The sequence below is a fragment of the Adiantum capillus-veneris genome, chromosome 29 (genome assembly GCF_014529385.1).
Source record: "Adiantum capillus-veneris isolate H3 chromosome 29, ASM1452938v2, whole genome shotgun sequence".
Lineage (NCBI taxonomy): Eukaryota > Viridiplantae > Streptophyta > Polypodiopsida > Polypodiales > Pteridaceae > Adiantum > Adiantum capillus-veneris.
This window is the reverse complement of record NC_140959.1, coordinates 136,438,303-136,456,459: the sequence shown is the minus strand read 5'-3', so window position 1 is coordinate 136,456,459 and position 18,157 is coordinate 136,438,303. Positions and strand designations below refer to the sequence as shown.

Genomic DNA, 18,157 nt, shown 5'->3' with positions numbered 1-18,157 from the left:
CTGCCACACCAGAGTCTGTATCAGTCTTTGAGATAGTCGAGTCATATGTTCTGGTCTGTTGTTGTGTCTTTGTGAGCTCTGTTGATGTCTATTGTTTTCTTTCTATTCAGTCTGTTTGAGTGAGATTGTCACGCACATTGCACTGAGGATCACCCAGTGTAGAGAGCACAACACATTATCCGCGCTACAGTCGTTGGCGGATCTCATCAATCTCCTCCATGGTCAATAGTCTGACTGGTTGTTGAGCATGTGGGGCCAAGGTATCTGAATCCTCTGCTGCAGCCTTCGTCGATGCTGTGTAGTCCTCCGTGGTTGTGCCTAGCTCGGTCGCTCGATCGATCAACGTGGCTTTGGTGTGAGGAGAATGTGAGCTCTGCTGTGGTAGCTGCTCCTCTGGCTGCCCAGTGTCCACTGTAAAGAAGTCTGTGATCCGTCTTTGAGATTGACTAGCCTCGCCTCTCATCAGGCCCTCTCTGTGTCTGCGCAACTCGAGCAGAAGCAGACCCAGACATCTCTGGTCCTCATACCCCATGACTCTAGAGAGTGGTCCAAAGCCCTCTCTGAATAGGCAGTGGAAGCGGCCTCGTATCTCATAGTAAACTGGGCAGTGGCATGTGTAGTGCAACTCTGTCTCAGGCTCCATGTGACATGTCCTAGCCTCTGCTGGTACTCTGCTGTATCTACCAGTCTCGATCTGAAGCTGGTGTGAAGATGTGCGTATCTGGCCAATAGCACATCGTATCCCATGAGATAAGTGGGTGTCCATGTATCTGTGCCTCGTCACAAAACCATCCTCAGTAAGCTGGAGAGAGAAAAATGAAATGAAATGTTATATTAACGTCTTCAAAAGGCCAAAATGACCTATGAGACCAAAGAGTTACAACATGGTGAATCTGATACAATGTCTGAGTACCAAAAATAAAAAGTGACTGGAAAAAGGTTACTCTAGAGTCGTAAGTTGCTAGATGTGAATTAAGCAGGTAACTGGAACTGTGTAGGATGAGAGAGAGAGAGAGAGAGAGAGAGAGAGAGAGGTGGTAGAAGTTTGGACTTGTTCATTGCAGTGCTACAAGCTTGGGTCGCTTTTGCCCAGCTAAAAAGTTGCTCATATTATTCGTCGTCTCAAAAAACATTTTTATCAAAGCTCAAGGATACAGAAAGCAATTTTCAGTTATTGCTGCAAGCATATATGAAAATTTCATGCTGGTTGTATGGGGTAGTTTCTGTAGTTCAGCTTGTTCTTCTGCTAACATTTTACCTAATCAAGTTTCTGGGAAAGTTCAAGAAGAGCATATATGACAAGCCAGATCGTGCCACTCAGTTGATTAAAGCTAGTTGTTTATACAAGGCAACTTATTCTTCAACCATTTTTCTTTCCCTGTTACATGTAGGAGCTGTTTTATGGTTATGTTACTCTGCAACTAAAAAGGGATGGCATCAATTTGTACTGGTGGAAGTAGCTGCTGTTCTCCAAGTATGTGTTTGGTGTACAAATAGTTCAGAAATTGCCAATGCCAGAGCAGAAGGAAGAGTAACTTACCCTTGTCTGTTGCGATTATGGTGGATAGTTTGTTTCTTTTTAACAGGTCTAACACTTGCTTCAAGGGTATTGCATTGGAGAAGACAAGAGGAACTGCCGGTGGAAGCCTGGGCAGACTTTCTGGCTTTTCCATCATGCACATTTTTAAGTGTGATTGCTGTATATGGAAAGACAGGTCTTCTTAGGCCTGGTGCAGAAGCCTTATGTGAGCCTCTTCTGAATAGCTTTTCTGGAAGCACATCAAAAGTGACCAATTATGCAACAGCTAATCTTTTTAGCCTTGCTACATTTACTTGGCTGGATTCATTACTTGCAGTTGGTTACAAAAAACCTCTCGAACTAGATGAAATACCTCAACTGGCTCAGAGAGACACTGCAGCGTTTGCATCTGAGCTTTTTGAAACCCAATGGACTAAGCTGCAAGTAAAAAATGTTGTTAAGTGCCTTGCTTTTTGCTCGTGGAAGGACATTTTGTTAAATGCTTTCTTTGCTGGGCTTTGCACATGTGCTTCCTATGTAGGACCGTACTTGATCAATGACTTTGTCGAATACTTGGGTGGGAGAAGTAGGTTCTCTCACGAAGGATATATTTTGTCAGTGGTGTTTTTTGTGGCAAATCTTATTGAGACTTTAGCTCAAAGACAGTGGTATTTTGGTGCACAGCAGTTAGGATTGAGGACAACAGCAGCACTTAGTGCTGTTATTTACAGAAAAGGATTGTCTTTGTCCAATCAAATGCTTGGAAACCACCCAAGTGGCGAGATAGTTAATATTGTCAGTGTTGATGTAAATAGAGTTAGCGACTTTACTTGGTACCTGCATGATGTGTGGCTACTGTTTTTACAGATATCGTTAGCTCTTTTGGTCCTGTACAGGAACCTGGGCTTAGCAGCATTAGCCGCACTTGCGGCCACTGCAGTAACTATGCTTGCAAATCTTCCACTCTCCTTCATACTTGAAAAATTTCAAAACAATATTATGGAATCAAAGGATGCACGAATGCGAGCCACATCTGAAGTGTTGAGGAGCATGAGGATTCTAAAACTTCAGGCATGGGAGACGAAGTATAGGAGGAAGATAGAAGATTTGAGGAAAGAGGAATGTAGGTGGCTCCATTGGTTTGTGTATGCGCAAGCAGGGGTGGTTGCTCTTTTTTGGAGTGCCCCTGCAGTTATTGGTGTGATTACCTTCTCAGCATGTGTATTTATTGGGACTCCTTTAACAGCAGGGAGGGTCCTTTCAGCTTTGGCCACTTTCAGGATCCTTCAGGACCCAGTATATACAATTCCGGACCTTATTGGAGTGTTCTCTGAGACGAAGGTCTCAGTGCAGAGAATTCAGCAGTTCCTTGAGGAGCAAGAGATAGACAAAAAGGCCGTGTTGCGTTCTGTGGCAGAAGATGAGTCGTCTATGGCCATTGAGATTCATGATTCTTGCTTTAGCTGGGATGCCTGCTCAATAAAACCTACTCTGACCGTGCACCAGCTCCTAATCACAAGAGGCTCAAAAGTTGCAGTCTGTGGACAAGTTGGTTCTGGAAAGTCAAGTTTGATCTCATGTATACTCGGAGAGATTCCCAAGATCTCAGGTAGAGTACAAGTGTATGGCAATATAGCATATGTTGCTCAAACAGCATGGATTCAAAGTGGCAAAGTTGAAGACAACATTTTATTTGGAAAGCCAATGGATAGACAGAAGTACAATACTGTGTTAACTGCTTGCGCACTGACTAAGGACATTGAGCTTTTTTCACACGGGGATCAAACAGAGATTGGTGAACGTGGTATCAATTTGAGCGGTGGACAAAAGCAGAGAATTCAGCTGGCACGTGCTCTTTATCAGGATGCTGATATATACCTCCTGGATGATCCTTTTAGTGCAGTTGATGCGCACACAGGATCTCACCTTTTTCAGGTAGTTTGCCAGGAAGATTAAAGCTGCAATTTTTTCTGCTAGTAGTGTTTACTGATTTAGAGATACATGTCAAGCAGAAATGCATACTGGATTTGCTGAAGCAAAAAACTGTGTTATATGTCACACATCAAGTGGAATTCTTGCCCGTGGCAGACAACATTCTGGTACTACTTTCATAAGTTTTATTAGTGTACCTTTGTGTAAGGACAACATGCATGCTTGCAGGTGAATGATTTGTCAATTGTTCTTCTAGGTGCTGGATGGCGGGATTATCAATCAAGCAGGAAAGTTCAACGAGCTCATACAATCTGGTGCTAAATTTTCAGAGCTGATCGGAGCTCACTTAAGGGCACTTAAAAGCGTTGAAAATAGAGATTGTTCAAAGGCATCAGAGGAAAATTTAGATGGCATGGAGACAGTTTTTGAGGAAGGTGCAACGGAGATACGTGGGAGTGTTACAGAGCCAGAAGATCCTGATGTACATATTGATTCCAAGGGTTTGACTCAGCTTGTACAGGAGGAAGAAAGAGAAATGGGCAAAGTGAGGCCAGCGGTATATTGGTCTTTAGCAACGGCTGTATATGGAGGTGCCCTTGTTCCTTTCTTGCTTTTGGCCCAAATTTTGTTTCAGGCCCTACAGATTGCCAGTAATTATTGGATGGCATGGGCTACTTCAGCAAACTTGAAAGAGAGTTCAAAAGTTAGTAGCAAAGTCCTCCTTGGAATATACCTAGGGTTGGCAGCTGCAAGTGCACTTTGCATCCTAGCAAGAGTTCTGCTTTTAGCATTTACCTCACTCAAAACAGCACAAAAGTTCTTTGTCAACATGCTACATTCTGTGTTTCATGCGCCGATGTGTTTCTTTGATGCCACTCCATCCAGCCGTATACTCAATCGAGTAAGATCTCTCTCTCTCTCTCTCTCTCTCTCTCTCTCTCACACACACACACACACACACACACACTCACTTTTTTTTTGTGAATCGATTCGATTAATTTACTAGTGAGAAACCTCGAAGCAAGGAAAACCCACCGAAAGAGTAATATACAAGGGGAAGAACACATAACTACTCAGCTGTACAGAGTAGCTAGAAACATTCATAGGAAAGCTGATGTATCTCTACAGTGATATCACCAACTTCCAAAACAAACCGTAACGATTACCTAAGAGAAATCTTGAAGAGTGGGAACGGATCTACATGAGTACGATGGAACATGTAAGCATTACGCTGACGCCACAGGGTTCAATAAGCCAAGTATCTGACCCACATGAAGAAGACCGCAAAACGTTGCAGTCTCGGTGAGAAAATGCCAAATGCCCAGGACCTTTTGTGAAAGACAACCCCAGGAAAACGGAGCCGCATACAAGCAGATACACAACGAATGAAGTCCCTAGTAATGCAACAATCCCACAACAAGTGGCAAATATCCTCTTCTGTAGAGGAGCAACGGATGTAAGAAGAGGGGCAAATCTGACGCGCCCTAAGAAAAGTGCCGACTGGAAGCACTCCAAGCAAACAGCACCAGAGAAACAGTCGCTCCTTCAAAGGCAAATGGCTTTTCCACAAGGCAGAGAGAAGCTTCCTCCACCAGAGATCAGGTTTGTGCATGTGCCAAAGGGCATTACAATGATCAGCAAGCCATGACATAAATTGACGGGCAGAAATATCTCGAAAAGGCGTTTCCTGAAGAACCCAATCAGACATGCGATCACCATCAGGTAAAGGTGAAACAGGAAGAAAGTCGAGCAACATGCTTTGAAGTTCTCTCCAAAACCGACGGTAATGCATGCCCAATCTAAAACGGCGAGCGGCGAAGGGAAACTCAAAAGTATATCCGACCTCATCAACTACATCCTCAACCACACGAATGCCACGACCAGAGAGAAAGTAAGCTTGGCGAGGGGAGCAGTCTACCAGAGTAAGAGAGAATGCCCGGCTCATGTGGAGACTCTCCAAACGAATCGAATCACCTTCCTGCCGAGGATTCTATGAAAGATGAATCGTAACCTCTTTCCAGGCAGATACCAAAGTGGAAGCAAGAGGACAACTAGGAATATGCCCTTCCATCTTGCCAAAACCACCTCCCAGATAGATGGTTGCCAATGGCCAAAAGAGGAAGTAACAACTTGCTGACGGAGGTATGCAAACATCAGAGTCCAAGGCTGAATTTTTTGCGCAACCCATCTATGAGTGCCTTCTTTACCATTGAGAAGGTAGAGATTGCCATTGACAGGATGAGGACTAGGAGGACATATGATCATGATGGTTTAGTAGCGGAGCACTTTATACATGCTAGAGATATGGTGGTAGAGGTTCTTGCAGTTCTGTTCAATCGTGTCATGTGTGAGTTTCTACTTGAGACTTGGAGACTGTCTACTTTTGTGCCTATCTTCAAGGTAGGTGATCCAACGGAGCCTAGAAACTACTCTACTATTATGATTGGACACACATTGACACGGTTGTTTGCATCTATCCTTTAGCAACAATTGAGTAGACGAGCAGAGAGTGAGGGCATACAAGCAGCGGGACATGCCGGTTTCAGGAGAGGCTTCTCCATTCTTGACCATAATCTGACACTTTGAGCCATTATTGAGGAGGGTGGAGCACATGGGAGACGGATTTATTGTAGCTTTGTGGATTTCCGCAAAGCATTTGACATGGTGCCTAGAGAAGTTTGATGCGCAGACTACAGGATATGGGAGTGCCCATTGAGTCGATTTAGGGGATCAAGGCTCCATACAAATCAGTGTTGAGACATGTTCGCACTTTAGAGGGGGATTTCCCCAAAGCATTTGACATGGTGCCCAGAGAAGATTGATGCGCAGACTACAGGATATGGGAGTGCCAATTGAGTTGATTTAGGGGATCAAGGCTCCATACAAATCAGTGAAGGGACATGTTCGCACTTTAGAGGGGATACTTAAATAGTTCACTCCACTTTTGGAATGAAACAATGTTGTCAATTGTCTCCTGCTATATTTGGTATGTATATAGATGAGGTTTCTGATTACATTGACAAAGAGGGTGGTAGGGGCGCCCAACTGGTAGGGACATGGATTCCATTGTTATTATATAGATGAGGTATGTGTATAGATGAGGTTTCTGATTACGTGGACAGAGAGGGTGGCAAGAGTGCCCAACTGGTAGGGACGTGGATTCCGTTGTTATTATATGATGATGACATTGTGTTGATCTCTGACTCACCGAAGGGTATGCAACGACATTTGGATGCATTTCATAGCTTTGCGGAGGATAGTGGATTGTCTGTAAACCTTGGTAAAAGCAAGGTTAAGGTTATGGTGTCTAGTAACACACCACAGTGGATCATGAGACCAACACCTACATTTACTTATGGTCAGGAGACTGTGGAGTACACAGATGCATACTTAACTTAGGGTAGTCTTCGTTGGGCCAATGTTTTCTTTGAAAAGAGCAGCAGAGACTAGACTGACCAAAGCGTATGCGGCCTTGGGAGGAGGATTGGAGAGGATGTGTTCATTGGTTCAGTTCCAGGAACCTTGAACAACTCTGATACCTTGGTAGCTTTAGCTATGCTCTATGGGGTTCAGGTTTGGGGACCCTTTTTGGAGAGGCCCTTGGTATCTATGATCTCTTGGCTGATTAGAGCCAAGACCTCCGTGCCACATAAGGTCATTAGAGAGGAGTTAGCAGTCTCCCCTATGGAGATTGAAGCGCTTACCAGATCAATCTCCTTTATACACACCTTATGGGATACTACGAGAGATAGATATGCCAGATTGGCCCTTGAGTCCTCCAGACAATTAGCTTTACAAGGGGACACATCATGCTGGTATGCACAAATGTCATCATGGTTCCATATACATGGCTTCAACATGGACAACTGCCTCCCTTCCAATACTCCCTTGATGCACCATTGCTGTCTCTTACATGGGTGGAGATTACTTGACTCATTCGCCAGGACTTAACCCAATTGGACACCAGGGAGGACATGGATAGAGCTGACACAGCAGTTGGGCACGAAGATGGCTTCTATAGAGACCATCTTATCCAACTCACATGAGACGGACTTGTGATTCGATCCAGCTATATGGTACACATCTATCTCATGGGTTACGGTGTGCCATTGGTCAGATACGGACATCTTCACACCAGCTCGAGATTGAGATTGGTAGATTCAGAGGGATACCAGCAGCTAGTAGGATATGCCACCTATGCCATATAGAGCCAGAGACGGAGGTGCATTATATATATCAATGTACAATGTGTTACTAGATACCGGGCCGCTTCCACTGTCTATTGAGAGGGGGCTTTAGACCCTTCTCCAGAGTCATGAGCTAATAGGACAAGAGATGTCTTGGACTGTATCTACTTGAGTTACACACACTGAGATAGTTTATTGAGGAGATTTGGCAAGAGACAATCTAGAGACAGATTACTGATTTCTTCACACCAGACACTAGACAGATAGAGGAGTAGCCACCACTACAAAGCTCAGGGCATACTCACACTTACGGTACTCCTATTGATCGAGCATTGGAGCTAGGGAGATCGAGACGCCCACGACTGGTGAGAGGATCTCACAGCATCGACAGAGAATAGAGCAGAGGATTCGAGCCATACTATGTCGACATCCAAAGTACAGATGAGGATGGATTATCACCCATTATATCACCCTCTTGTATTGGGCACCCATTGTATCAGTGGTCACACATACCCCACACAGTTCTGGCTAGTAGCAGTTCTAGATTCATTTTAGCATCTCTTCTTTTTTGTACCAAGACATGGTATCAGATTGACCAATTTGTAATGGATTGGTCTTATAGGTCATTTTGGCCTTTTGAAGACATTAATATATCATTTCATCTCTCTCAATAGGGCGCAATAGAGATAGAAATAGGTCACGAATGTGGGCTTGAAAGGTAGCCCAGAGGGTTTGCAATGCAGCACACAAGGCCTATGGGGCAGTGTGCAAGGTACATAAAACCCTAAACGCGTGACATTCTGCTGTTCGAACACTAAACGCGTGTTAGTTTGTAGATCGATAATTTCCTCGCTCTCAAATCGAACGGCATCCTACATCAGATTTGGGTGCTCTAAACCTTTGCCCTCGAATTTTTAATAAGTTGAGGGGTAGCTTAAGCAAGGGTGCTCCTTAGGCAATGGCACGGGGGACTCTCCTATGATGGACCAACCAGACATTATCGGAGATCCAGATGCATATCAAACCCCTCCCAAAGCAAAGGTTACATTCAGGAAGAAAAGTTGGGACAATACATTATTGCCCGGTTCTTTCAGAGCAGAGAAACTATCTAGGGTAAAGGATGACCTAATATTTGAGAAGGTAAGACGGGGTTGAACCATATGAGGGGAGACATTGAGAAAGAGATGTATGCAACTGCGGAGAATTATAGAAATGCTATGTATGCATATATGAGGAAAGAGATGGACAAAGAGATGCTCGATAAGCGTGGTGAGATGTACATGGCACTGAAAGGGGATATGCAAGCTATTGTGAGGGCAAAGGTGCAGGTAATGGAAGCTGTATGTTAGATGATGCTATTGCTGCTAGTGAGTTGTGAAAATCAGACATGGAAAAATGTATAAGTGCAAAAGATACATTGATTGAGGACATATGTAGGGATGGGGATGTGATCCTCCTATGGGTCTATGATACCTCAGAGGAGATGTTAAGAGAGTTGGATGTCTGTGATGTGGAATTGGCCAGGTGCTCACAGGATGTGGTGCATAATGAGTATGCGAGCTATTTGATAGACATGGGGACTGCACATGGACTTTCCATCTTGAATGGCCTACAAAGATTTCTGGCAAAGAATGGTTCACTTGTTTTCTCACATACATGGGGCTAGCACGGTGGACTATGCTATGGTTCAACCCAATTTTCCACCATCTATTAATGATTTTACAGTCGGCCCTAGGCCTGTTGGGGTAACAATAGCTCACATGTTTAGTATAGGTCCGTTGGCCCAGGCATCTACGCATACTCGATACACTTTTACATCGAAGATTCACTCTGTCTACGTGGATAGTAGCTACAAACGCTTGGCCACAGAGGAGCCGAAACACCCATTAGAGGAGCTTACCCAGAGATTGATAGAGACTTTACATGATGGAGCAGTAGAGGCATACCTGCACACCCAACCCGGGCACAACAGACGTTTTGGGAGTATGCCTTAGAAAAGTGGGTATAATGAGGAGTGTAGAGAGACGAGAGCTACACTCTTGAGACAGGTTGTCACAAATTGATGACGTGGCATGACCACTGTGGACAGAGCAGATGACGTGGCACGAGCAGGAACAATACGGCTGATGACATGGCACCCAGATTTTGCATTGGTTGTTGACGTGGCAGAATAGTACGGATTTCTGTGATTTGCGCTGACAATGCAGCCTGTACGGATTTTCGCAACTTACGCTTGTGGCTTTTCCGCCAATTTTTGGGACCAGTTGCTTTTGGACCAATTGTTTTTGAGTTTAACTACTTTTGGGGCTTTGCTTTTGGCATCCCTTGTAAGAATAAAAGGAGCCCAAGGGCCTCACTCTTGAGGGCATCTGGACGCAGAGTCTGAGAGCTGAGGACCTGCCGGAGTTGTATTTTGATCAAGCATTAATATAAAAGAAATACCGAAGGGGGCGCCAGTCTTTGGGGCCAATCTCTCTAGGCACGGAGCTATGCCTAGCCGTGTCGACCAAATTAAACTATTATTTTAAAGTTGTGTCGGATCTCTTCTTGGGGGTGACCAAGATTGTGACAATGGTATCAGAGCACGGTCGATTTCTCTTCTACTGGGAAATCCGATCCTTCTTCTCACGATACACATGGATTCATGAAAGAATCAAACGACTCTCCCTGCCACCTTGAAAACAGGAAACGGTACGGAAAATTCAAGTGGATTAGCAGAGAACGAGTATGGGCCACCTCGCCCTACGTAGTATCAACTCATGGAGATGCAACGTCAACATCATGGAGTGCGCAAAGCAAATGCTCCACTTTGCCAAGGACCCACAATATGCCAAAGAAAGAGAAACTTTGCCAAGAAACTTTTTATTTCTTCATGGCTCACTCAAGAGTACGAATGAGATGTGAGAACAGATTGGAACCACCTTCGGATGATCAGGGTTGACACTTTGGATGATTACTGTGAAAGATTTTGGGATACTTTCCTTCCGACCTCTTCTTTCAAGAAGATCAGTTTTAAGGAGCAGATTGAGCGGTTTTGTTGTGCACTTCCCAAAGAAATTCGACACTACTGCCTTGAGAAGAAGTCAGAGTCCATTCAACAATTGATGGGACATGCTAAGCAAGGATTCGCTATGCATTCGGGTAACTTGACTTACCCACCGGATGAACCTTCAACAAGTCAGACGAGAGACAGATACCCGATCTCGACTAACAGAAGAACAGAGAGACACGATATCGACTGATAGACGACCAGAGAGATGAATATTTCAAAGCAAGAAAGTATTTTGAATGCCGAGAATAAGGACATATCACTGCACGATGCCCCAACAAGGCACAAGAATAAGGATGACTGACAGATGGAAAATACAGTGGGACGAGGAGATACTCGTTTCCAGAATAGATTTTTGATAGAACATTATGGATAAATTAGCATTATGAATTTATGAAATATGTTGTATGGAAGAACCTGTTATTTGTGAGCATATAACACGATTATGAATGAGATGATGATGATGGCTTTGGAGAAGTGATAGCTCTCGGATCAACCTGAAATGAAAAAGAGTGAGAAGATACTCGTTCCGGAATAGATACTGGCTTTCCAAGACAGGAAAGAGAAAGGTAAAGTGAACGGTGGTTCTTAGTTAAGAACCATTCGGCATTAACTGCGAAATGGATGATACACAGAGAGAAGTGCTCGCTACTACTGCGATACGCGCCCTCCTCCCCCCGCCATCGCTGATGTCCCACCCTTCGCCCTTACGCTGTCGCTGCCTTGCACGCTGGTGTTGCCAGCTCTCGCGCGTAGACAGCCTCCTGTGCTTGCTCAACCGCCCTCGCGCGCCTGCCCCCAGCTCGCTCATTCGCCCTCTCGCACCAGCCCCTCCCGCCCCCAGCTCGCTGCATACAGCTTCCCCAACCCGTTTCTCCCTTGCGCATCCCCCCCCTTGCCGTCGGTTCCTCCTTCCGCCTCGACTCTGAGGGCCTTTCCTTCGCAGTCGTAGCTTCTCGGAAGTCGTTTGGCTCTTATCATTCGCCCCACTCACAGCAGTAGACACAGATAGAGGCTCATGCTCTGCCCTAGAGGGACTCTCCAGAAGCCCCCTCGCCTGACCCTTCAGAGCCCACCATCCGACTTGCTCTCTCGCCAACAGAGCAAGCAAGCCTGGCAGCAGAGATAGAGCGTCTCCAAGCGACTTCCGTCATCTGCAAGATCATCGGTGCCTGACCTAGCAGAGCAGAGGTGTGTGATCTTCTTCGAGCCCGCCTTTTAGCAGAGGTGGGCAAGATTCTCGATGTTCAGTTTCTCGGGCGTGGCTACTACCAAATAGAGTTTGAGACTCCTAAGATGGCGTCCAAGGTCATTGCGATGAGCCCCCTGGCCATCCGGGCAGTTCGTGTAAAGTATGAGCTTTGTCCTAAAGTGTGAGTCAAGAAGAGGAGTAGAATTATCCCACAATGCTGTGGAGCAAGGCTGTAGAGCTACTTAAAGCTCATTTCATGAATGAATAAACACAACTTTATTTTGCACTATATGCTTGTCTATGATGAGCTTGTGCTAAGCTAAGTCAATACTCAAGATTGTGTTTATGAGTCCAAGCTAATTCTATCTTGGAACCTAATTCACCTGAGTGATAATCTTGCTTACACATGTTGGAATTAGGGTTGCAGAGAAACACACACAGCTTGGAGAAGACGAAGGAAGCTCAAGGCACACAATAGAGAGTGTATTCCTTAGTGTGCAATGGAAAGATAGATAGCCCTAGAGTGATGGGCGTATATACAATGCACGGGGGAAAAAACCTCCTAAAGAGGGAAAAAATGCCCCGGCGGTCCTAGTGTGTTCACACACATCACTACCACATGTATATGGTAACAAATCCCCCCTGGAGTGATGCGGTGAACGAGAGCTGGCACATGAGTAAAGGGAAGTGCCATGCCCTGAGGACAGGATCAGTCCACAAAGGGGAGTAAGCCCAAAGCTTTGCGGAAAGCTTCAAGCTTCTCACGAGACAATGCCTTTGTGAAAAGATCTGCAAGGTTGTCCTGTGTTGGCACATAAGCCAAGCTGATCTCTCCTGCTGAGAGCCTCTCCCTGACATAGTGGTTATGCACCTCAATGTGCTATGTGTGAGCATGAAAAACTGGGTTCCTCGCAACTGCCAATGCGCTCTGACTGTCAGTGTAGATAGTGTTGGCAGTGTCCTGTCCAACACCCAAGTCAGCCATAAGGCGTCTGAGCCATACACACTCAACCGTAGCTGTGAAGACTGCCCTGTACTCAGCCTCACAACTCGAAGTGGCCACAGTAGGTTGCTTCTTGCTCAACCATGATATACACGAACTGCCAAGCATGAAACAAAAACCACTTGTGGACACTCGCGTGTCAAAACAACCAGCCCAATCTGAGTCCGAAAAAGCATGTAAGTCTGGCGGCAATAAAGAACGAGTACGACTAGATAAAGGTGCATCCAATTTACTGTCACGCAAAGTGTGCACCAGCCATTTTGGCATACCGCTAGCCTGCTCATTTTCAGCCCTTTCCTCATCAAGTACATCATGTACATCTGCATCAGTAATAGGCTGTTCTAAAACATTTTCAGAAACCCCCATAGGCTGTACATTTGCCTCATTGGAACTTACATTCGTATTTCCACCACTGAAAAGAGGCAACAAAGTGTCATAAATGTCCTGTGAGCTTACATTACTGTCTCTAGTACATGACAGCAAGGGTTGAACAGAATCTTCCACAAACACTACATCCCGTGAAACCAAAATACGGTTTGTTTGCGGATGATACAACCTGTAACCTTTGCTTTCAACACTATAACCAACAAAAATACATTTGACAGCCTTATCATCCAATTTTCTGCGCTGCACTTGTGGCACCAAAGCATATGCCAAACAGCCAAAAACACGCATGTGCTCAATAGAAGGTTTTCTATCATGCCATGCTTCATATGGAGTAATAGACTGCAAAGCTTTCGTAGGACACCTGTTAAGTACATAAGTGGCACACATGATGGCCTCAAGCCAAAAAGAATGCGGCAAAGCTTGACTTTTGACCATACATCGTGCCATTTCCGTTAGTGACCTGTTTTTCCTCTCAGCAACACCATTTTGCTGAGGTGTATAAGGCACTGTACATTGGTGTTTTATCCCACGACTAGCCAGAAATGCATTAAATTCATGAGACATATACTCCCCCCCTCGATCGGAACGGAGGGTGCCCATAGTACATTTTGAGACATTTTCAGCCATAGCCAAAAATTGTTTGAAGCACATAAAAACTTCGGACTTCGCTTTAAGCGGAAATACCCACGCATGCCTGGAGTAATCATCAATGAAAGTCACGAAGTACAGGTAATTGCCCAAGGACGGAGTTTGCATGGGCCCACAAACGTCACTATGCACAAGCTGCAACCTGCATGTGGCCCTAACTGAACCATCCTTTGGAAACTTAGAACGCTGCATTTTACCCAGAATACAGCCTTCACAAACATGTTTGATAGGTGCTTCAAGAGGCGGCAAAGAAGCAACCATATCAGATTTCTGCAAACGCAGCAAACTGGCAAAATTCAGATGACCAAAACGTGCATGCCAAAGTTTTGCATCTGAAATAGCCCTTGAATCTGCAACAGCATTTGCAAAATTTTGTCCACACTTGTCATACAAAGTGAGCTTATACAGCCCACGGCACAAAAGCCCAGATGCAACAATTTTATCACCAAAACTGAGATCATGAACTGTAAATCTGTCATCCACAAATTTGACTACAAGTCCAAGTCTAGCAAGTGCGGATACAGACAAGAGATTCTTCTTGATCCCAGGTACATAAAGTGCATCAACAAGTGTGAAGGAACTGCCATTAGCAGCAGTGAGCACAATCTTTCCAACTCCCTGAACTGGATAAGAGACGTTGTTGGCACAAGTGACTGAATTCCCATGAGGGACAGACTCGAGAGAGGTAAACAATTCACGATGTGAGGTAATGTGCTTTGTAGCACCACTGTCGAAATACCACACATGTGAATCTGCAGCAACTGACAAGCATGCATCATGGACAACATGATTGTAAGTGCACTCTGCGCTAAAAGCCCATTCTGCATCAACATCAGCATCACAATCTCCTTTCACAGAAGACTCAACAATGGCTGCATTTGTAGTGGAACCAGCATTTGCAGTGGAACCACCCTCTTTCTTCTTAGCCTCTTTGGCCTTCAACTTAGGACACGACTTGATCAAGTGATCATTGGCTTTACAATAATGGCAACGCATCTTCTTTTTGCCCTTATCACCAGAATTGCCAGACGAAGTGCTGCCAGCAGAAGCATTAGGAACAGAAATTTTGCCACTCGCAGCAGAACCATAAGAAGTGGCTGCATTACTGTTACCACCCTTTCTTTGAGAAGCAATAAAAGCCTGTTCAACTGCACGCTGCCTAGTCCTGTTTTTTCTAGAAAGTGACTCTTGCAACAGCAATGTGCATAATGCATCAAACTTGACAACTTCAGGATTTCCTTGGGTCATCAGTCTCCAAGTACTAGCAAAAGTCTGGTAGGAATCTGGTAAGGCATCAAGAACAGTCTGCACAAGGGAACTGTCAGAAATGACTTCACCTGCAGAAATGAGTTGCTCATTGATATCCTTGACACTAGCAAGGAAAGTGTCCATATCATCTTCCTCATGCATAATCTTCGACTCTAGCTCTTTACGCAGCAAAGCAATTTTAGCCTCATTGCGGCTTGCATAAAGACCTGCTAGAATATCCCAAGCCTGTTTTGCAGATTTTGCTGAACGGATGTGAGGAATAATGGTGCGCTTCACAGACAACGCAATCAATGCATGAGCCTGCGCATCCTTAACATCCCAACGAGCTTGTTCTGCTGTAGGCAAAACAACTCTAACAGCTGCAATCCTTGCAGCAAGACCTGCAACATCCTCAATATCGCCTACATCTTCAGAACTAGGACGTACATCAATGCCCTGCACAATGTTCCAGACACCTTTTGACACAAGAACGTGTTGCATCATATAAGCCCACATAGGGTAGTTGTCCCCATCCAACCTGTCCTCAGCAGCAAACATCTTGAACACATCTGTGTTGTTGTTGTCAGCCATGGTAAATGCTGCACCTGATGTGAAAACTGCCCGAAAATAGGAGAAATGGAGCGGGAACAACTTGTGCTATATAGCACAAACCGTAGAAGACTATAAGGCACCTGTTATGCAGAAAACGGCACTGACAGAAAATCTGCACAAAATGACGAAATAACCTGTGCAGTACTGCCCGTAGTGGAAACGGAGGCCGAAATGAGCCCAAATCAAAATTCTGAGCAGACCGAGCTCTTCGAGCTCGCCCAAAATATTTGTCGACCTGCGAACGCTTGCCAAAGCTCACTGAAATCGGAGAAAGTGAGCAGGCGTGTGCTGGAGCAGCTGGCGACTAAGCCCGGGAGAACGTGACCTGCTCTGATACCAATTGTTGGAATTAGGGTTGTAGAGAAACACACACAGCTTGGAGAAGACGAAGGAAGCTCAAGGCACACAATAGAGAGTGTATTCCTTAGTGTGCAATGGAAAGATAGATAGCCCTAGAGTGATGGGCGTATATACAATGCACGGGGGAAAAAACCTCCTAAAGAGGGAAAAAATGCCCCGGCGGTCCTAGTGTGTTCACACACATCACTACCACATGTATATGGTAACAACACACACACACTCACACACTTGCACTATGTTTCTCTTTCATCCACCCTAGCTAGCATGATTCAATTCCTAACAATTGGTATCAGAGCCACGGTTATGCTAGCTAGGTTTGCTATTATGCACTTGCATGTTTGTACAGTTAGCATTCATTAATCATCATTAGCTAGATCCATTAGGTCTGCTCTTCTATTGCATATCTCATGCCTAATTAGTATTACATTGGCTAGCATGAGCATGTTCTTGAGTTAAAGACTCTTGGGCCACTACTCACTGGCCAATTGGAAGCCTAATTAGCATTAGAGTGCATTAATTTAGCCAACAGGAACTTGCATTTTGAATTCAAAAGCTGCTCCTTATTTTAGCAAAATTAGCATTTGTAGCTGATGTGTGTGCGTAGCCTGTCTCGAGAACTTTCAATCAAGCCCGTCCGTACTAACTTTAAGCTAAACTTCGTTGATTAACACTTTGAACAAACCTCGAGCTCTTAATCTCCATTCTCTATTTTTCTTGCAGAACTGAGCTTCAAAATTGTGTGTGTGTGTGTGTGCGCGCCTATGGGAAGCATTTAATGCTCAATCCCCTTTTTTGTAGGTCACCACCTTCAAGCCCATGAGAAGACACCCTAAATAAGGTTCTTTTTTGTTTTTTGGTCAAAGGGGAAGGCCTTTTGGGCTCACACGTGGGCAGGATGCTGGCGGATCTGAAGACAGCGCTCAGCTAAAGTCTATTCCACTTTCGGTCCGGCCGGACGCTCACCCCTCGCCTAAATTATGCTCTTGTCACCGTCCGGTGGTTCCTCACGCGATCGATTGCCGCCGGTTTGGCCTTTTGTTGCGTCCGCCATTCGATGGTTGCAGTTCCCCGCGCGCTCAGCCATTCTTAACGAAGCCTATGGGCCCCCCCTTCCCACGCCCTTGAAGCACTCAAAACTCCCAAAGGGAGTGCCTTTACTTTTGGCCCCCCTTTGCCCCAAGGCTTCCCACAAGGACACAATCCCGCGAGCCTCTAGCAAGAATCAGGCAATCCTACATCAAAGCTTCAACAAAAGGATCGAAAGGCAACCCTGTCAAGATTTGAAACTTCAAAGATCTCACTAAGGCCTCTCTCCCACAAGAAAAATTCTACAAGCAGAAGGCTTCAAGGGTAATTTCTTGTGCATAACTCTCAGGAACTCCAAGTGGAGAACATTTTTCAAAACACCACCAATCAAAACAAAGGTCACTACCTCCTTGTGAAGAGGAGCTTTACAAAAGGATCTCTCTCTCTCTCTCTCTCTCTCTCTCTACCCTACAATTAAACCCTAAATCATTGCAACCAAGCACAACTTGCCAATAAAATTTTTCAAGGGCTATTTGTGCTCGTGTAAAAAGGTAGACACTGGCTAGGAGAGTCTCCTAAGCTAAGACCCCTCTATTAGCACAAATGGGGGACAAGGGAATAGAAAAATTCAACTGGGAGGGGTTTCATACCTAGCAAATGAAGTTAAGAGGTTACCTAATGAAAAAATGTTTATGGTCTGTCTCATCAGCACTGCCTTGGAGCAACAAACCGAACCCGATGGAGTGCACCCTAGGGCAACTACACTCATAGCAAGTGCACAGAATTTGGCCAAAGACGAATAAGCGTTAGGAATCATCATCACCTCCTTGCATGACAACTATGTGCATTTCATAGACGAATGTAAACATGCACATCTTTCCTGGCATGTCCTAGAAAGTAATTTTGGAGCCAGGGCCAAAAGAAGTAAAGTTAGTCTCAAAAGACAACTTTACAAAATCATTATGATTCAAGGGGAGGACATTGCTAGCCTAGT

At 45.0% G+C, this 18,157-nt stretch overlaps 1 protein-coding gene across 4 annotated transcripts in view; it reads left to right on the top strand.

Annotated features, from left to right (window-relative positions):
• Positions 1-18,157, top strand: part of LOC147419958 (putative ABC transporter C family member 15) — a 222,328-nt gene that overhangs the window by 53,837 nt on the left and 150,334 nt on the right. For 3 of the 4 annotated variants that reach the window (XM_086505528.1, XM_086505527.1, XM_086505529.1), the window contains exons 2-4: positions 1,065-3,454; positions 3,532-3,618; positions 3,708-4,352. In XM_086505528.1, coding sequence (XP_086361654.1) covers positions 1,065-3,454; positions 3,532-3,618; positions 3,708-4,352 — 3,122 coding nt within the window. Of the gene's footprint in view, positions 1-1,064; positions 3,455-3,531; positions 3,619-3,707; positions 4,353-18,157 lie in introns of those variants that run through there. The other variant, XM_086505530.1, reaches the window with a different exon arrangement.